At 46.1% G+C, this 21,365-nt stretch overlaps 1 protein-coding gene across 3 annotated transcripts in view; it reads right to left on the bottom strand.

Moving 5' to 3' along the window:
- The window catches only part of tup (LIM1_Isl and LIM2_Isl domain-containing protein tup), a 112,475-nt gene that overhangs the window by 77,162 nt on the left and 13,948 nt on the right, over window positions 1-21,365 (bottom strand). For 2 of the 3 annotated variants that reach the window (XM_070092437.1, XM_070092438.1), the window contains exon 2: window positions 14,840-14,950. The exons of the other annotated variant lie outside the window; for it this stretch is intronic. In XM_070092437.1, the coding sequence (XP_069948538.1) occupies window positions 14,840-14,950 (111 nt within the window). The remainder of the gene's footprint in view (window positions 1-14,839; window positions 14,951-21,365) is intronic. 3 annotated transcript variants of the gene reach the window in all.

Below are 21,365 nucleotides of genomic sequence, written 5' to 3'. Positions count from 1 at the left end.
TTAGTGGCACACACACAGTTTCTGCTCCTTCTTTAAGGACCCATGGGGAGATGTCCGGTTCCATTGCCTTTCAGGTATCAAGGTCACTTAGCAGCTTCTTCACCTCCTCCTCAGTTGTGTGTATATCATCCAACACTTGTTAGTATATTCCTTGCTGGTGTCCCCCTCTGTTCTGTCTTCCCAGAGTCCTTCCTGTTTCCACTGTAAATACTTCCTTAAATCTCGTGTTGAGCTCCTCACATACCTTTTGATCGTTTCTTGTTAGTTCCCCACCTTCTTTCCTCAGCTTGATCACCTGGTCTTTGACTGTTGTCTTCCTCCTAATGTGGCTATACAACAGTTACGGGTCAGACTTGACTTTCGATGCTATGTCGTTTTCTTACTGTCGCTGGGCCTCCCTCCTTATCTGTGCATACTCGTTTCTGGCTCTTCGACTAATCTCTATTTTCCTGGGTCCTTTGCCTTCTGTATTTTTTCCATTCTCTAGAGCACTTAGTTTTTGTCTCCCTACACATTCAGATAAATCAAGGACTCGCTTTGGTCTTCCCATTATTTTTGTTGCCCTTGGGAACAAACCTTTCCTGTACCTCCTTGCATTTGTTGTTACGTATTCCATCATTTCGTTTACTGACTGACTTGCCAATTCTCTGTCCCACTGAACCTCCTGCAGGAAATTCCTCATACTTGTGTAGTCCTCCCTTTTATAGTTTTGCTTTTCCCATTCAACTCCTCTTACCCTCTCCACTTGTAACTCTACTATGTATTCAAAGCCCATAACCACGATATCACTAGCTCCAAGGGGACTCTCATGTGGTGTCCTCAATGTCTGAACTGCTCAGGGTGAACACGAGGTCCAGTCTTGCTGGTTCATCCTCCCCGCTCTCTCTCTGGTAGTGTCCCTGACATGTTGATGCATGAAGTTTTCCAGTACCACATCCATCATCTTGGCTCTCCATGTTTCTGGACCACCATGTGGCTCCAGGTTTCCCTTACTCTGCTCGAGTGAACTCTTCTTGCCACCTCAGTTAGTGTGTCCACCATTGCTCTGTTGTTCTCTTCGTATTCATCTCTTGGCCTCCTGCACTTCTGTGGTGGATTATACATCACTGCAATGACTACCTTATGTTCCCCAGACTGAATTGTACCTACTATGTAGTCCCTTTCTCCAACCTCGTCCATGCCTTCCATTTCCTCAAATCCCCATCGGTTTTCATAAGCAGTGCAACCCCTCCTCCCCCTCTGAGGCCTCTATCTTTCCTCAGGATCTAATATCCTGGTGGGAAGATTGCATCTGTTATTGTCTCAGTAAGTTTCGTGTGTGTGTGTGTATTTACCTAGATGAGTTTTAGGGAGTTTGAACCTCGGTACTTGGTCCCGCTTTCTGGCTTATTGTAGCTAAAAATTATTATTATTAGTACTATTATTAATACTATTGTTATTATTATTGATACTATTATTAACATTATTATTATATTATATTATTAGTATTAATATTATTTTTTATTATATTTTTTATTATTATTATAATTATTATAATAATAACAATAATTATTATTATTATAACTAAGTGAAATAAAAAGCTTTTGAGCTGAAAATACATTAACACGGGTAAAACGAGACGTACACATTTCGACCTCTGCCAGAGACCATCTTCACCTGCTGAAGAGACTCTCTGACCCATATATATATATATATATATATATATATATATATATATATATATATATATATATATATATATATATATTATCACCGCAAATAAGAGTTAACATCTCAGTTTGCGTTGACAAGTGTTGGTGGCACTTGACTCCACGGTAGGTAAGAACAATTGCTTCGTTTCGCGACAGAACACATTTTGCACGAGATTCTATTGGGGCAACATTTCGGTCTAGGTGTAAAGCATTATCAAGTCATGTTTCGCTCGGCTTAGAGGTTTGTCAAGTCGTTTCGCTTTGGGTAGATCTTTATCATGTTTCGTTCGGTGTAGCGTTCATCAAGTGATATTTCGGTCGGTGTAGAGTTTTATTAACTCACTTTTCACTCGGATTATGCTTTTATCAAGTCATGTTTCACTCGGTGTAGAGCCAAATCAAATCACATTTCACTCTCTGTAGATCTTTTTTCCAAGTCACAACTCGAGAAAGCTCAACAAAGAGCTAAATGTTGTATCATGTTATAAATGGTCTACTAGTGGGGGCCCCGCTCACTTGTGGCATCATCTCCAGCTGCTACACCTCACCTCCGAAATCTATGTTTCTGACCTCATACATTAAGTTTAAAAGATCGACTATCTTCCATCAAAGCTGAGGGACTGACTACCTCAAACGATCTAACGTCTTCTACTATTTAAAGGATTTCTCCCATGAAAGAGGGACTGATTACCTCATCCCAGTATTCGACCGAGGAAGCCTCCGTCAATAAAGTTACATAGTGTTGCATGTGTGTTCTCCATGTTGTAGTGAGGATCACTTGTTGCCATGATGTCTCTAATTCTGGTCTGGTAACAAGGTTGTCTGGTCCTGGTCTGGTAACAAGGTTGTCTGGTCCTGGTCTGGTAACAAGGTTGTCTGGTCCTGGTCTGGTAACAAGGTTGTCTGGTCCTGGTCTGGTAACAAGGTTGTCTGGTCCTGGTCTGGTAACAAGGTTGTCTGATCCTGGTGTGGTAACAAGGTTGTTTGGTCCTGGTCTGGTAACAAGGTTGTCTGGTCCTGGTCTGGTAACAAGGTTGTCTGATCCTGGTCTGGTAACAAGGTTGTCTGATCCTGGTCTGGTAAAAAGGTTATGTCTGGTCCTGGTCTGGTAAAACGTTTATCTGATTCTGGTCTGGTAACAAAGTTGTCTGGTCCTGGTCTGGTAACAAGGTTGTCTGGTCCTGGTAACAAGGTTGTCTGATCCTGGTCTGGTAACAAGGTTGTCTGATCCTGGTCTGGTAACAAGGTTGTCTGTTCCTGGTCTGGTAACAAGGTTGTTTGGTCCTGGTCTGGTAACAAGGTTGTCTGTTCCTGGTCTGGTAACAAGGTTGTCCGTTCCTGGTCTGGTAACAAGGTTGTCTGTTCCTGGTCTGGTAACAAGGTTGTTTGGTCCTGGTCTGGTAACAAGGTTGTCTGTTCCTGGTCTGGTAACAAGGTTGTCTGTTCCAGGTCTGGTAACAAGGTTGTTTGGTCCTGGTAACAAGGTTGTCTGATCCTGGTCTGGTAACAAGGTTGTCTGGTCCTGGTCTGGTAACAAGGTTATCTCGTCCTGGTAACAAGATTGTCTGATCCTGGTCTGGTAACAAGTTTGTCTGGTCCTGGTCTGGTAACAAGGTTGTCTCGTCCTGGTAACAAGGTTGTCTGATCCTGGTAACAAGGTTGTCTGATCCTGGTCTGGTAACAGGGTTGTCTGGTCCTGGTCTGGTAACAAGATATTCTGGTCCTGGTAACAAGGTTGTCTGGTCCTGGTAACAAGGTTGTCTGGTCCTGGTAACAAGGTTGTCTGGTCCTGGTAACAAGGTTGTCTGGTCCTGGTAACAAGGTTGTCTGGGCCTGGTAACAAGGTTGTCTGGGCCTGGTAACAAGGTTGTCTGGGCCTGGTAACAAGGTTGTCTGGGCCTGGTAACAAGGTTGTCTGGTCCTGGTAACAAGGTTGTCTGGTCCTGGTAACAAGGTTGTCTGGGCCTGGTAACAAGGTTGTCTGGGCCTGGTAACAAGGTTGTCTGGGCCTGGTAACAAGGTTGTCTGGGCCTGGTAACAAGGTTGTCTGGGCCTGGTAACAAGGTTGTCTGGGCCTGGTAACAAGGTTGTCTGGTCCTGGTAACAAGGTTGTCTGGTCCTGGTAACAAGGTTGTCTGGGCCTGGTAACAAGGTTGTCTGGTCCTGGTAACAAGGTTGTCTGGTCCTGGTAACAAGGTTGTCTGGTCCTGGTAACAAGGTTGTCTGGTCCTGGTAACAAGGTTGTCTGGTCCTGGTAATAAAGTTGCCTGGGCCTGGCCTGGTAACAAGGTTGTCTGGGCCTAGTAACAAGGTTGTCTGGGCCTGGTAACAAGGTTGTCTGGTCCTGGTAACAAGGTTGTCTGGTCCTGGTAACAAGGTTGTCTGGTCCTGGTAACAAGGTTGTCTGGGCCTGGTAACAAGGTTGTCTGGTCCTGGTAACAAGGTTGTCTGGGCCTGGTAACAAGGTTGTCTGGGCCTGGTAACAAGGTTGTCTGGTCCTGGTAACAAAGTTTCCTGGATCTGGCCTGGTAACAAGGTTGCCTAGTCCTGGTAACAAGGTTGCCTGAGCCTGGTAACAAGGTTGTCTGGTCCTGGTAACAAGGGTGTCTGGTCCTGGTAACAAGGTTGTCTGGGCCTGGTAACAAGGTTGCCTAGTCCTGGTAACAAGGTTGCCTGAGCCTGGTAATAAGGTTGTCTGGTCCTGGTAACAAGGTTTTCTGGTCCTGGTAACAAGGTTGTCTGGTCCTGGTAACAAGGTTGCCTAGTCCTGGTAACAAGGTTGCCTGAGCCTGGTAACAAGGTTGTCTGGTCCTGGTAACAAGGTTGTCTGGTCCTGGTAACAAGGTTGTCTGGGCCTGGTAACAAGGTTGTCTGGGCCTGGTAACAAGGTTGTCTGGTCCTGGTAACAAGGTTGTCTGGGCCTGGTAACAAGGTTGTCTGGGCCTGGTAACAAGGTTGCCTAGTCCTGGTAACAAGGTTGCCTGAGCCTGGTAACAAGGTTGTCTGGTCCTGGTAACAAGGTTGTCTGGTCCTGGTAACAAAGTTGCCTGGATCTGGCCTGGTAACAAGGTTGCCTGGTCCTGGTAACAAGGTTGCCTGAGCCTGGTAACAAGGTTGTCTGGGCCTGGTAACAAGGTTGCCTGAGCCTGGTAACAAGGTTGCCTGAGCCCGGTAACAAGGTTGTCTGGTCCTGGTAACAAGGTTGTCTGGTCCTGGTAACAAGGTTGTCTGGGCCTGGTAACAAGGTTGTCTGGGCCTGGTAACAAGGTTGTCTGGTCCTGGTAACAAGGTTGTCTGGGCCTGGTAACAAGGTTGTCTAGGCCTGGTAACAAGGTTGTTTGGTCCTGGTAACAAGGTTGTCTGGGCCTGGTAACAAGGTTGTCTGGTCCTGGTAACAAGGTTGTCTGGTCCTGGTAACAAGGTTGTCTGGTCCTGGTAACAAGGTTGTCTGGTGGAAATAAATGGTATAAAATACCGACACAATGGCAATATAAACACAAATGCAATATAATGTGATCCTTTATTGACTACGTTTCGCCCACACAGTGGGCTTTTTCAAGTCACAAACAGAACTACCTGGGGTGGAAGGAACGCGAGTATTTATAGTCCGGCTGAGGTCAGGTGAAGAATGCTGCATCTGATGATGTACCGAGTTGGGTTGTAGAGTCTAAAAACTTGGGTAGCTTGGAAAGGAGACTGGACAAGTTTGTGAGCAGACCTTCTACAGTGTTCTTATGTGGGATAGCGATGAAGAAGTTTCTTGGCAAGTGGTTCAGCTATGTTATAGAAGCCACTATTCTGGTTGAAGTTGTCGGATATAGAAATAAGTGATGATTCCAGGATTCTTCGGTATTGAGTGTTGTCTTCTGTGGCGATAAGTCTTGAGTTTCTGTAGTTTATCAAGTGGTTGTGTGAATTACGGTGTTGTACGCAGGCATTCCTTGTGTCGTCAAACCTGCTTGCGTATTGGTGTTCTGAAATACGTGTTTGGAGGTCCCTTGATGTTTCGCCCACGTATAACTTGTTGCAGTCATTACAAGGGATTATGTATACCCCTGCAGAGGATGGAGGCTTGTCCTGCCTACTACTGGTGATGTCCTTGATGGTCGTGGTTGTGGAGGTAGATACTTGGAATGATGTTTTGGCAAAGATGTTGGAAACATGTTTGGCAATGGAGTTGGTGGGAAGGACTATGTATCTCTTCTCGGCAGTGTCTTCTCTGGGTGTGTTGAAGATGTTTAGTGCTCGCCGTCTGCAGTCTCTGATGAAGTGAGGAGGATAGTGGAGTTTGGAAAATACCTGTTCAATTATAGTGCATTCTTCCTCAAGGAACTCGTTGCTGCAGATTCTGAGTGCACGCAGGAAGAAGCCTATAATTACACCACGTTTGGTTTTGGTGTCGTGGTGAGAGTAGAAGTGGAGAAGATCGTTTTGGTTGGTGGGTTTTCGATAGACTTTAAAACGAAGTTCGTGGTCAGCTTTGCAGAGTAGAACATCAAGGAAAGGAAGAGTGTTGTCGACCTCTTCTTCAAGTGTGAACTGGATTGAAGGCTCGACCTGGTTGAGCTTGTCTTGGAGAGCTTGAACGTTGAAGCGTTTAGGAGTTATGAGGAGAATGTCGTCAACATAACGGAGCCAGGTGACAGACGAAGGAATAATGGTGGAGAAACGTTCGGCTTCTAGATGTTCCATGTATAGGTTCGCTAGGACTGCACTGAGTGGCGAACCCATGGGTAGTCCAAAAGTCTGCTGAAAGAGGTGATTTTCAAAAGAAAACCCACCAACCAAAACGATCTTCTCCACTTCTACTCTCACCACGACACCAAAACCAAACGTGGTGTAATTATAGGCTTCTTCCTGCGTGCACTCAGAATCTGCAGCAACGAGTTCCTTGAGGAAGAATGCACTATAATTGAACAGGTATTTTCCAAACTCCACTATCCTCGTCACTTCATCAGAGACTGCAGACGGCGAGCACTAAACATCTTCAACACACCCAGAGAAGACACTGCCGAGAAGAGATACATAGTCCTTCCCACCAACTCCATTGCCAAACATGTTTCCAACATCTTTGCCAAAACATCATTCCAAGTATCTACCTCCACAACCACGACCATCAAGGACATCACCAGTAGTAGGCAGGACAAGCCTCCATCCTCTGCAGGGGTATACATAATCCCTTGTAATGACTGCAACAAGTTATACGTGGGCGAAACATCAAGGGACCTCCAAACACGTATTTCAGAACACCAATACGCAAGCAGGTCTGACGACACAAGGAATGCCTGCGTACAACACCGTAATTCACACAACCACTTGATAAACTACAGAAACTCAAGACTTATCGCCACAGAAGACAACACTTAATACCGAAGAATCCTGGAATCATCACTTATTTCTATATCCGACAACTTCAACCAGAATAGTGGCTTCTATAACATAGCTGAACCACTTGCCAAGAAACTTCTTCATCGCTATCCCACATAAGAACACTGTAGAAGGTCTGCTCACAAACTTGTCCAGTCTCCTTTCCAAGCTACCCAAGTTTTTAGACTCTACAACCCAACTCGGTACATCATCAGATGCAGCATTCTTCACCTGACCTCAGCCGGACTATAAATACTCGCGTTCCTTCCACCCCAGGTAGTTCTGTTTGTGACTTGAAAAAGCCCACTGTGTGGGCGAAACGTAGTCAATAAAGGATCACATTATACTGCATTTGTGTTTATATTGCCAAGGTTGTCTGGTCCTGGTAACAAGGTTGTCTGGGCCTGGTAACAAGGTTGTCTGGTCCTGGTAACAAGGTTGTCTGGTCCTGGTAACAAGGTTGTCTGGTCCTGGTAACAAGGTTGTCTGGGCCTGGTAACAAGGTTGTCTGGGCCTGGTAACAAGGTTGTCTGGGCCTGGTAACAAGGTTGCCTGAGCCTGGTAACAAGGTTGCCTGAGCCTGGTAACAAGGTTGTCTGGTCCTGGTAACAAGGTTGCCTGAGCCTGGTAACAAGGTTGCCTGAGCCTGGTAACAAGGTTGTCTGGTCCTGGTAACAAGGTTGTCTGGGCCTGGTAACAAGGTTGTCTGGTCCTGGTAACAAGGTTGTCTGGTCCTGGTAACAAGGTTGTCTGGTCCTGGTAACAAGGTTGTCTGGGCCTGGTAACAAGGTTGTCTGGTCCTGGTAACAAGGTTGTCTGGTCCTGGTAACAAGGTTGTCTGGGCCTGGTAACAAGGTTGCCTGAGCCTGGTAACAAGGTTGTCTGGTCCTGGTAACAAGGTTGCCTGAGCCTGGTAACAAGGTTGCCTGAGCCTGGTAACAAGGTTGTCTGGTCCTGGTAACAAGGTTGTCTGGGCCTGGTAACAAGGTTGTCTGGTCCTGGTAACAAGGTTGTCTGGTCCTGGTAACAAGGTTGTCTGGTCCTGGTAACAAGGTTGTCTGGGCCTGGTAACAAGGTTGTCTGGTCCTGGTAACAAGGTTGTCTGGTCCTGGTAACAAGGTTGTCTGGGCCTGGTAACAAGGTTGCCTGAGCCTGGTAACAAGGTTGTCTGGTCCTGGTAACAAGGTTGCCTGAGCCTGGTAACAAGGTTGCCTGAGCCTGGTAACAAGGTTGTCTGGTCCTGGTAACAAGGTTGTCTGGGCCTGGTAACAAGGTTGTCTGGTCCTGGTAACAAGGTTGTCCACATCAAAGGTCACCTTGAACAAGTGACATTTACGTAGCTTGTACCTACGCAGACGAACATTACCCGGGAAGCAATCAGCTTTTATTGCTGTTGTTGTTGATAATAGTAGTAGTAATAGTAGTAGTATTTCTAGAAGTAGTAGTAGTAGTAGAAGTACTAGAAGTAGAAGAAGTAGAATAATAATAATAATAATAATAATATTAATAATAATAATAATAATAATAATAATAATAATAATAATAATATTAATGATAATAATAATAATAATAATAATAATAATAATAATAATAATAATAATATTATTATTATTATTATTATTATATCTATTATTCATAAGAGCAAAACCCGTAAGGGTCACACAGCGCCTGAAAAATAATAGGCAATCTGGTCTGATCCGAGGAACGGGCTCCTTGCTTCCAATTCCTCGGATCAAGATCACCTCTTTCTAATGTAATTATATCCTCAATATTTTCTTCTAAATAATTCTATTTATATAATTCTGATTAAACAATTCTATTTAAATAATTCTATTTAAATTATATTTAAATGATTCTACTTAGAAGTTTTTATTAAATAATTTTACTTAGATAATTCCATATAATTGTATTTAAAGTATTTAATTTAAAATAATTCTACTTAGATAATTCCATTTCAATAATTCTGTTTAAATGTTTCTATTTATGAATCTTTTTGAAATAAAGACAAAATTAGTTAAATTTATTGTAAAATTATTCTGTTCCAGATTATTAATAAGAATTATTATCAAGTAAATGAATAATAATAATTACAATGATTTGTAATAATTTATATTAATAAGAAGAATAAGAAGAAGAAGAAGAAGAATAAGAAGAAGAAGAAGAAGAAGAAGAAGAAGAAGAAGAAGAAGAAGAAGAAGAAGAAGAAGAAGAACAACAACAACAACAACAACAACAACAACAACAACAACAACAACAACAACAACAACAACAACAACAACAACAACAACAACAACAACAACAACTCATACAATGTGTATGAATCTTCAAGTTTCATACAGTCTCAGGTCGTACCTTTAATTCTACTGGAAGACCAGATCCTACAACTCTGCCAGAGAATTTGAACCTATAATTCTACAAGAGGAATAGAGTTTACGTTCTTAGAATAATAGCGGATCAACATCTATAATTCTGTTGAATAACCAAAGTATATAATTTAACTAGATCATCACCACCTATAATTGTAATAGTCCAAGATATTTTTACTCTATGAAACAACGATAATCTATAATCCTACTGCAACACGAGAATCTATAATTCTTCTAGAGGAAAAGAAAATATATATATATACAAAATATATATATATATATATATATATATATATATATATATATATATATATATATATATATATATATATATATATATATATATATACATATGATATATATATATATATATATATATATATATATATATATATATATATATATATATATATATATATGTATTGGTGGATAAAAGGTTGATGGGTAGGCTCCAGGATGTACATGTTTATAGAGGGGCAACTGATATATCAGATCATTATTTAGTTGTAGCTACATTTAGAGTAAGAGGTAGATGGGAAAAGAGGAAGGTGGCAACAACAAGTAAGAGGGAGGTGAAAGTGTATAAACTAAGGGAGGAGGAAGTTCGGGTGAGATATAAGCGACTGTTGGCAGAAAGGTGGGCTAGTGCAAAGATGAGTAGTGGGGGGGTTGAAGAGGGTTGGAATAGTTTTAAAAATGCAGTATTAGAATGTGGGGCAGAAGTTTGTGGTTATAGGAGGGTGGGGGCAGGAGGAAAGAGGAGTGATTGGTGGAATGATGAAGTAAAGGGTGTGATAAAAGAGAAAAAGGTAGCTTACGAGAGGTTTTTACAAAGCAGAAGTGTTATAAGAAGAGCAGAGTATATGGAGAGTAAAAGAAAGGTGAAGAGAGTGGTGAGAGAGTGCAAAAGGAGAGCAGATGATAGAGTGGGAGAGGCACTGTCAAGAAATTTTAATGAAAATAAGAAAAAATTTTGGAGTGAGTTAAACAAGTTAAGAAAGCCTAGGGAAAGTATGGATTTGTCCGTTAAAAACAGAGTAGGGGAGTTAGTAGATGGGGAGAGGGAGGTATTACGTAGATGGCGAGAATATTTTGAGGAACTTTTAAATGTTGAGGAAGAAAGGGAGGTGGTAATTTCATGCACTGGCCAGGGAGGTATACCATCTTTTAGGAGTGAAGAAGAGCAGAATATAAGTGTGGTGGAGGTACGTGAGGCATTACGTAGAATGAAAGGGGGTAAAGCAGCTGGAACTGATGGGATCATGACAGAAATGTTAAAAGCAGGAGGGGATATAGTGTTGGAGTGGTTGGTACTTTTGTTTAATAAATGTATGAAAGAGGGGAAGGTACCTAGGGATTGGCGGAGAGCATGTATAGTCCCTTTATATAAAGGGAAAGGGGACAAAAGTGATTGTAAAAATTATAGAGGAATAAGTTTACTGAGTATACCAGGAAAATTATACGGTAGGGTTATAATTGAAAGAATTAGAGGTAAGACAGAATGTAGAATTGCGGATGAGCAAGGAGGCTTCAGAGTGGGTAGGGGATGTGTAGATCAAGTGTTTACATTGAAGCATATATGTGAACAGTATTTAGATAAAGGTAGGGAAGTTTTTATTGCATTTATGGATTTAGAAAAGGCATATGATAGAGTGGATAGAGGAGCAATGTGGCAGATTTTGCAAGTTTATGGAATAGGTGGTAAGTTACTAAATGCTGTAAAGAGCTTTTATGAGGATAGTGAGGCTCAGGTTAGGGTGTGTAGAAGAGAGGGAGAATACTTCCCGGTAAAAGTAGGTCTTAGACAGGGATGTGTAATGTCACCATGGTTGTTTAATATATTTATAGATGGGGTTGTAAAAGAAGTAAATGCTAGGGTGTTCGGGAGAGGGGTAGGATTAAATTATGGGGAATCAAATTCAAAATGGGAATTGACACAGTTACTTTTTGCTGATGATACTGTGCTTATGGGAGATTCTAAAGAAAAATTGCAAAGGTTTGTGGATGAGTTTGAGAATGTGTGTAAAGGTAGAAAGTTGAAAGTGAACATAGAAAAGAGTAAGGTGATGAGGGTATCAAATGATTTAGATAAAGAAAAATTGGATATCAAATTGGGGAGGAGTATGGAAGAAGTGAATGTTTTCAGATACTTGGGAGTTGACGGGTCGGCGGATGGATTTATGAAGGATGAGGTTAATCATAGAATTGATGAGGGAAAAAAGGTGAGTGGTGCGTTGAGGTATATGTGGAGTCAAAAAACGTTATCTATGGAGGCAAAGAAGGGAATGTATGAAAGTATAGTAGTACCAACACTCTTATATGGATGTGAAGCTTGGGTGGTAAATGCAGCAGCGAGGAGACGGTTGGAGGCAGTGGAGATGTCCTGTCTAAGGGCAATGTGTGGTGTAAATATTATGCAGAAAATTCGGAGTGTGGAAATTAGGAGAAGGTGTGGAGTTAATAAAAGCATTAGTCAGAGGGCAGAAGAGGGGTTGTTGAGGTGGTTTGGTCATTTAGAGAGAATGGATCAAAGTAGAATGACATGGAAAGCATATAAATCTATAGGGGAAGGAAAGAGGGGTAGGGGTCGTCCTCGAAAGGGTTGGAAAGAGGGGGTAAAGGAGGTTTTGTGGGCGAGGGGCTTGGACTTCCAGCAAGCGTGCATGAGCGTGTTAGATAGGAGTGAATGGAGACGAATGATACTTGGGACCTGACGATCTGTTGGAGTGTGAGCAGGGTAATATTTAGTGAAGGGATTCAGGGAAACCTGTTATTTTCATATAGTCGGACTTGAGTCCTGGAAATGGGAAGTACAATGCCTGCACTTTAAAGGAGTGGTTTGGGATATTGGCAGTTTGGAGGGATATGTTGTGTATCTTTATACGTATATGCTTCTAAACTGTTGTATTCTGGGCACCTCTGCAAAAGCAGTGATAATGTGTGAGTGTGGTGAAAGTGTTGAATGATGATGAAAGTATTTTCTTTTTGGGGATTTTCTTTCTTTTTTGGGTCACCCTGCCTCGGTGGGAGACGACCGACTTGTTGAAAAAAAAAGAATATATATATATATATATATATATATATATATATATATATATATATATATATATATATATATATATATATATGTGTGTGTATATTTTGTGTGTGTGTGTGTGTGTGTGTGTGTGTGTGTGTGTGTGTGTGTGTGTGTGTGTGTGTGTGTGTGTGTGTGTGTGTGTGTGTGTGTGTGTGTGTGTAAAACAACCACCGTGAAAGAATAGAGAAATTCCAAGCGCTTTCGTGACTACTCACATTATCACATTGTTCCTTGATAATGTGAGTAGTCACGAAAGCGCTTGGAATTTCTCTATTCTTTCACAGTGGTTGTTTGGCATATTTTGAAATCACCTGTTTACTGTGATCTTATTGTATATATATATATATATATATATATATATATATATATATATATATATATATATATATATATATATATAATATATAACACTGATCTCTGGCTGAAGGAGACTCGAGCCTACGAACCTTAGGACAAGGTACGCAGTGCTTTACCAATCTACCCACACTGGACAATACCTTGGCGTGTAGCTTGCGCTACACGTTTGATCCAAGGCAGCCAACTTTCAGGGAGAAGGCTTACAGCTTTTCATCTCATCCCCTGCATGCATGTGGGTAGATTGGTAAAGCACTGCGTACCTTGTCCTAAGGTTCGTAGGTTCGAGTCTCCTGCAGCCAGAAATCAGTGTTTGTGTATATTTCGCCTGCTCTCGCGAATTCCTTGTATATATATATATGTATATATATATATATATATATATATATATATATATATATATATATATATATATATATATATATATATATATATATATATATATATATATATATATGCAGTGGCTCGGTTGGAAACCAAAGGACCAATAAATCGAAACGTTGGTTATTGACGTTTCAGAAAGTTCACCCGGGTGCCGGGAGGTCGGGCGGATGCCGGGAGGTCGGGAGAGTGCCGGGAGGTCGGGCGGGTGCCGGGAGGTCGGGCGGGTGCCGGGAGGTCGGGCGGGTGCCTTGGAATACTGGAGGCAGTGCTTCTGTGGCTTAATACTGGCTGCTCTAGAATCCAATGACTTTTTCCCCTTAATGCGTTCATTGCGGGAATCTTTTAGGAGGATGAGTGCACATATTCCCCCCCTCCCAGCCCACGTAACGAGATCTCGTAGTATCATCATCTCATTGAACAGGAATTTATTGGGACAACGTCCCTGTCTCTGTAGAGCATTCAAGAGATGACCTGAAGCTCTACGCAGACCGAAACATTGTCCGGACGAAAGCTTGCTCTACAGTCTTGGCACCACGCCACTTGGATCCTACATCGTCTCGTTGTGATCCAATCTGCTGTAGATAAGTCTACGTTAACATGAATCCAAGTATAGATTCCCACATCACCTTCCCAGGTAGCATGGTAGCTCCAACTTGACACTTTTGATAGACGTTGGAACTACGTTGTTTTAACTAGATCTGTCGTAAATATGTTAATATTAATCTCCTCATAGTGTACAATTTTTTCCTCTGATCTAAAAGACAGTTCATTTATTAACTAGGGGCAGCCAACATGAAATACCCACAATGAAGAGCTCACAACGCTAGCCGAGTTCTGTCCTTCCCTGGCACATTCTGAAACATTTTTGAGGCGATATTCTTTACTGTTTGTGATCTCGAGAAAAAATTATCTATTTCGAGAAACTGAAAGGGTATCCTACTGCCTGTCTCCTTTGGTGAATGTGAGATCGTCAATCCTAACGGAGTGTTTCAGGCGTTCCTGGAGAATTCTTACCTATGACTTTCATATATTTTACAAAGACAGTAATATAGTGGTGAGTGCGTTGCTTTTCGGACGTTCCTCCCCATCAATTGTAGGTGGAAGGGAAATTTGATCCCATTGACCATATGTTAGGGTAAGAATGGGTGTTTTAGATAAATCAGATTTGGATGTCAAACGAAGATATACACCTCAGGGAACAGGTTAGTCTGGGCAAGGTAAAGTATTTTGTGAGACAGTAGAAAGCATCGCAGTCGTACAGGTCATATATGCTCTGTTCCATCCTCTTTAAGTCATTCAGTTTATTTTCGATAACACCGTCAGTAGCACATGTCCCCGAAACGAGCTTCTAGTGAGATGCTGTTACTGGAGACAATCGTTGAAGGTTCTTGAAGTATGGAGCTCCAATGCATCGATAGCCGGTTGGTTGGCTGAGATTTAACATTTGGAAGGATTAAGGACAAGTGCTAAAGGCTCGTCCCTGCTCCTTCGCCAGCTGGAAATCCGCTAACAGGGAGTCTTTTTATGCCTGCCTGAGTATCATCATCCAGGAACCAGATGTTCAGCTCGCTGGTGAATCTGTTGGTGATTTCACTAACCGCTATGTATGCAGAAGAGGAATGAGGCGAGAGGACCTCCCTGCTGGACGCCCTCCGACGAAGTGACTTCGTGCTCCCCAAACAGCAGCGTCGAATTCTTGCTGTATCCAGCTGAAACGAAGGTAAGTAAAGTAGGAAAATGTGCTTCAACGAGTGTCAATACCATGTCTCTTTTTAATACATTGATTACATTCCTAAAGCCTCCTTCTAATACTGTCTTATCTTCAGGTAGGTTACAGATATATGGCAAGCGCTTTCGTATATTTACATCATGTTATTGTATTATAGAAGAACGAGAAAAAACAACCAACAAGGATAAAATAAAGCAACACTTAATGTGAGTGTTGTATATTTCGGCCACGCACGCGGTCTGCTGAAGAGGGCCTCAGTGTGAGGCTGAAATATACAATACTAATTTTAAGTATTTTCTTATTATCTCCAAGTGGGTTTTGTGCTAATAGCCAGAGTTTATTTGTGTTTGCATCATAAAACAAGGGAAAATAAAAAATATATAAATATATTCAGGATTAGACCTGACCTGACCTGACCTGATCTGACCTGACTTTAGATGGCCAGAACAGAGGATAAGATTGCGAGATTAGGTAGGGTATTATAGATCAAGTTTCAGTCGCACTTATTCAAACTGCCAGGTAGAGTCAATGAAACTAATACGTTACTTTCGTGGGTTTAAAAGTGAGTTAGACAAATACATGAGTGGGAATGATTGGATTGGAATAGAACTTCTCCAGGTTGATGGAATGACCACCTCAAACTACCCCTTCAAGGTTGATAAACTGACCACATCATCTCAACTGATTCTGCAATCTCACTGTTTACCACCTCTGTATTCGACTGATGAAGCCGAGAAGACGAGACGTTTCGTAATAAAGATACCTAAGTGTTGCACACGTGTCTTACTTAGTTCCTTCATCCTCTCAGTGAACTGGTATGTTGATACCTACAAGCGATAGATAAAAGTCAATCATGCACTATGAAGGAAAATATTTAAATGGAGGAACACTGCAGCAGGCTTACTGGCCCATATGGAAAAAAAGGACACTTACGTACAGTGTGGCTTTTTCAGTACTAACAATGAGTAGCAAAAACAAGCGAAATATTTAGCAGGAAATATCAGGAGGATAAAAGTCAGTAGCATGATATTAACCCTGGTAATGGCTACCGAACTGTGGTTTAGCGATGCTGTTTGACCCTAGTGGGTTTAGCGCTTGGTTTTGATTATAATAATGTGGTTTAGCGTGACACGTGAGTGAACACCAGCAGATAAATGATCGAGATCACAGAACTAAAACGTTTTGTGGTGAATGTTTTCTAATGTTTGCCCAAGTGCCTTCCTTGAGACGAGCAGCGAGGTGACATTAAGAGTAGGAGTTGGTAGCATCTGTGCAGGGTGGGACGGCAGGCTACCTGCAGTGCTGCCTGCCCTCCGTGGAACAGGCTTCCTGCAGTGCTCCCTGATGTAACTAGTCATTATCTGACGGCGGTATCACTGTTGGGAAAGAACCGTTCGGCCAGGGTTTTCGATACTCTATAACTGCTAGACCAAGGCCAAATGATTACCAGGCAGGCAGCACTGCAGGAAGCCTGCCGCCTCACCCAGAGTAAGCAGCACTGCAGGAAACCTGCCGTCTCACCCAGAGCAGGCAGCACTGCAGGAAGCCTGCCGTCTCACCCAGGGCAGGCAGCACTGCAGGAAGCCTACCGTCTCACCCAGGGCAGGCAGCACTGCAGGAAGCCTACCGTCTCACCCAGAGCAGGCAGCACTGCAGGAAGCCTACCGTCTCACCCAGGGCAGGCAGCACTGCAGGAAGCCTACCGTCTCACCCAGAGCAGGCAGCACTGCAGGAAGCCTGCCGTCTCACATAAGGAAGGCAGCACCGCAGGAAGCCTACCGTCTCACCCAGAGTAAGCAGCACTGCAGGAAACCTGCCGTCTCACCCAGAGCAGGCAGCACTGCAGGAAGCCTGCCGTCTCACCCAGGGCAGGCAGCACTGCAGGAAACCTGCCGTCTCACCCAGAGCAGGCAGCACTGCAGGAAGCCTGCCGTCTCACATAAGGAAGGCAGCACCGCAGGAAGCCTACCGTCTCACCCAGGGCAGGCAGCACTGCAGGAAGCCTACCGTCTCACCCAGAGCAGGCAGCACTACAGGAAGCCTACCATCTCACCCAGGGCAGGCAGCACTACAGGAAGCCTGCCGTCTCACCCAGGGCAGGCAGCACTACAGGAAGCCTACCGTCTCACCCAGGGCAGGCAGCACTACAGGAAGCCTACCGTCTCACCCAGGGCAGGCAACACTACAGGAAGCCTGCCGTCTCACCCAGGGCAGGCAGCACTACAGGAAGCCTGCCGTCTCACCCAGGGCAGGCAGCACTATAGGAAGCCTACCGTCTCACCCAGGGCAGGCAGCACTACAGGAAGCCTACGGTCTCACCCAGGGCAGGCAGCACTACAGGAAACCTACCGTCTCACCCAGGGCAGGCAGCACTACAGGAAGCCTACCGTCTCACCCAGGGCAGGCAGCACTACAGGAAGCCTACCGTCTCACCCAGGGCAGGCAGCACTACAGGAAGCCTACCGTCTCACCCAGGGCAGGCAGCACTACAGGAAGCCTACCGTCTCACCCAGGGCAGGCAGCACTACAGGAAGCCTACCGTCTCACCCAGGGCAGGCAGAACTACAGGAAGCCTACCGTCTCACCCAGGGCAGGCAGCACTGCAGGAAGCCTACCGTCTCACCCAGGGCAGGCAGCACTGCAGGAAGCCTACCGTCTCACCCAGGGCAGGCAGCACTGCAGGAAGCCTGCCTACCGTCTCACCCAGGGCAGGCAGCACTGCAGGAAGCCTACCATCTCACCCAGGGCAGGCAGCACTACAGGAAGCCTACCGTGTCACCCAGGGCAGGCAGCACTACAGGAAGCCTACCGTCTCACCCAGGGCAGGCAGCACTGCAGGAAGCCTACCGTCTCACCCAGGGCAGGCAGCACTACAGGAAGCCTACCGTCTCACCCAGGGCAGGCAGCACTATAGGAAGCCTACCGTCTCACCCAGGGCAGGCAGCACTACAGGAAGCCTACCGTCTCACCCAGGGCAGGCAGCACTACAGGAAGCCTACCGTCTCACCCAGGGCAGGCAGCACTACAGGAAGCCTACCGTCTCACCCAGGGCAGGCAGCACTACAGGAAGCCTGCCGTCTCACCCAGGGCAGGCAGCACTACAGGAAGCCTGCCGTCTCACCCAGGGCAGGCAGCACTATAGGAAGCCTACCGTCTCACCCAGGGCAGGCAGCACTACAGGAAGCCTACCGTCTCACCCAGGGCAGGCAGCACTACGGGAAGCCTACCGTCTCACCCAGGGCAGGCAGCACTACAGGAAGCCTACCGTCTCACCCAGGGCAGGCAGCACTGCAGGAAGCCTACCGTCTCACCCAGGGCAGGCAGCACTGCAGGAAGCCTACCGTCTCACCCAGGGCAGGCAGCACTGCAGGAAGCCTACCGTCTCACCCAGGGCAGGCAGCACTGCAGGAAGCCTGCCTACCGTCTCACCCAGGGCAGGCAGCACTGCAGGAAGCCTACCATCTCACCCAGGGCAGGCAGCACTACAGGAAGCCTACCGTCTCACCCAGGGCAGGCAGCACTACAGGAAGCCTACCGTCTCACCCAGGGCAGGCAGCACTGCAGGAAGCCTACCGTCTCACCCAGGGCAGGCAGCACTACAGGAAGCCTACCGTCTCACCCAGGGCAGGCAGCACTATAGGAAGCCTACCGTCTCACCCAGGGCAGGCAGCACTACAGGAAGCCTACCGTCTCACCCAGGGCAGGCAGCACTACAGGAAGCCTACCGTCTCACCCAGGGCAGGCAGCACTACAGGAAGCCTACCATCTCACCCAGGGCAGGCAGCACTACAGGAAGCCTGCCGTCTCACCCAGGGCAGGCAGCACCACAGGAAGCCTGCCGTCTCACCCAGGGCAGGCAGCACTACAGGAAGCCTACCATCTCACCCAGGGCGGGCAGCACTACAGGAAGCCTACCGTCTCACCCAGGGCAGGCAGCACTACAGGAAGCCTGCCGTCTCACCCAGGGCAGGCAGCACTGCAGGAAGCCTGCCGTCTCACCCAGGGCAGGCAGCACTGCAGGAAGCCTACCGTCTCACCCAGGGCAGGCAGCACTGCAGGAAGCCTACCGTCTCACCCAGGGCAGGCAGCACTGCAGGAAGCCTGCCGTCTCACCCAGGGCATGCAGCACTGCAGGAAGCCTGCCGTCTCACCCAGGGCAGGCAGCACTGCAGGAAGCCTACCGTCTCACCCAGGGCAGGCAGCACTGCAGGAAGCCTACCGTCTCACCCAGGGCAGGCAGCACTGCAGGAAGCCTGTTGTCTCACCCAGGGCAGGCAGCACTGCAGGAAGCCTACCGTCTCACCCAGGGCAGGCAGCACTGCAGGAAGCCTACCGTCTCACCCAGGGCAGGCAGCACTGCAGGAAGCCTGCCGTCTCACCCAGGGCAGGCAGCACTGCAGGAAGCCTGCCGTCTCACCCAGGGCAGGCAACACTGCAGAAAGCCTGCCGTCTCACCCAGGGCAGGCAGCACTACAGGAAGCCTGCCGTCTCACTCAGGGCAGGCAACACTGCAGGAAGCCTGCCGTCTCACCCAGGGCAGGCAACACTGCAGGAAGCCTGCCGTCTCACCCAGGGCAGGCAACACTGCAGGAAGCCTGCCGTCTCACCCAGGGCAGGCAACACTGCAGGAAGCCTGCCGTCTCACCCAGGGCAGGCAACACTGCAGGAAGCCTGCCGTCTCACCCAGGGCAGGCAACACTGCAGGAAGCCTGCCGTCTCACCCAGGGCAGGCAGCACTGCAGGAAGCCTGCCGTCTCACCCAGGGCAGGCAACACTGCAGGAAGCCTGCCGTCTCACCCAGGGCAGGCAGCACTGCAGGAAGCCTGCCGTCTCACCCAGGGCAGGCAACACTGCAGGAAGCCTGCCGTCTCACCCAGGGCAGGCAGCACTGCAGGAAGCCTGCCGTCTCACCCAGGGCAGGCAGCACTGCAGGAAGCCTGCCGTCTCACCCAGGGCAGGCAGCACTGCAGGAAGCCTGCCGTCTCACCCAGGGCAGGCAGCACTACAGGAAGCCTACCGTCTCACCCAGGGCAGGCAGCACTACAGGAAGCCTACCATCTCACCCAGGGCAGGCAGCACTGCAGGAAGCCTGCCGTCTCACCCTGCACAGGTGCTACCAACCTCGTCTCTAATGTTGTCTCACTTCTGCTTTAAAAAAAAAGACATTTGTACAAACACTGGAAAATATTTACCACAAAACGTTTTGTTCTGTGACTTTGTAATTTCTATGTTGGTGTTTACTCACGTGTCTCTCTAAACCACTGGTCGCTAAACCAGTTTACTCACGTGTCTCTCTAAACCACTGGTCGCTAAACCAGTTTACTCACGTGTCTCTGTAAACCACTGGTCGCTAAACTAGTTTACTCACGTGTCTCCCTAAACCACTGGTCGCTAAACCAGTTTACTCACGTGTCTCTCTAAACCACTGGTCGCTAAACCAGTTTACTCACGTGTCTCCCTAAACCACTGGTCGCTAAACCAGTTTACTCACGTGTCTCTCTAAACCACTGGTCGCTAAACCAGTTTACTCACGTGTCTCCCTAAACCACTGGTCGCTAAACCAGTTTACTCACGTGTCTCCCTAAACCACTGGTCGCTAAACCAGTTTACTCACGTGTCTCCCTAAACCACTGGTCGCTAAACCAGTTTACTCACGTGTCTCCCTAGACCACTGGTCGCTAAACCAGTTTACTCACGTGTCTCTCTAAACCACTGGTCGCTAAACCAGTTTACTCACGTGTCTCCCTAAACCACTGGTCGCTAAACCAGTTTACTCACGTGTCTCTCTAAACCACTGGTCTCTAAACCAGTTTACTCACGTGTCTCCCTAAACCACTGGTCGCTAAACCAGTTTACTCACGTGTCTCCCTAAACCACTGGTCGCTAAACCAGTTTACTCACGTGTCTCTCTAAACCACTGGTCGCTAAACCAGTTTACTCACGTGTCTCCCTAAACCACTGGTCGCTAAACCAGTTTACTCACGTGTCTCTCTAAACCACTGGTCGCTAAACCAGTTTACTCACGTGTCTCTCTAAACCACTGGTCGCTAAACCAATTTACTCACGTGTCTCCCTAAACCACTGGTCGCTAAACCAGTTTACTCACGTGTCTCTCTAAACCACTGGGCGGTAAACCAGTTTACTCACGTGTCTCTAAACCACTGGGCGGTAAACCAGTTTACTCACGTGTCTCTAAACCACTGGGCGGTAATCCAGTTTACTCACGTGTCTCTAAACCACTGGGCGGTAAACCAGTTTACTCACGTGTCTCTAAACCACTGGGCGGTAAACCAGTTTGCTCACGTGTCTCTCTAAATCACTGGGCGGTAAACCAGTTTACTCACGTGTCTCTAAACCACTGGGCGGTAAACCAGTTTGCTCACGTGTCTCTCTAA

Source organism: Cherax quadricarinatus, chromosome 39, assembly GCF_038502225.1.
Source record: "Cherax quadricarinatus isolate ZL_2023a chromosome 39, ASM3850222v1, whole genome shotgun sequence".
Classification (NCBI taxonomy): Eukaryota; Metazoa; Arthropoda; class Malacostraca; order Decapoda; family Parastacidae; genus Cherax; species Cherax quadricarinatus.
The sequence above is the reverse complement of the archived record's forward strand: the minus strand, read 5'-3'. Positions and strand labels throughout refer to the sequence as shown.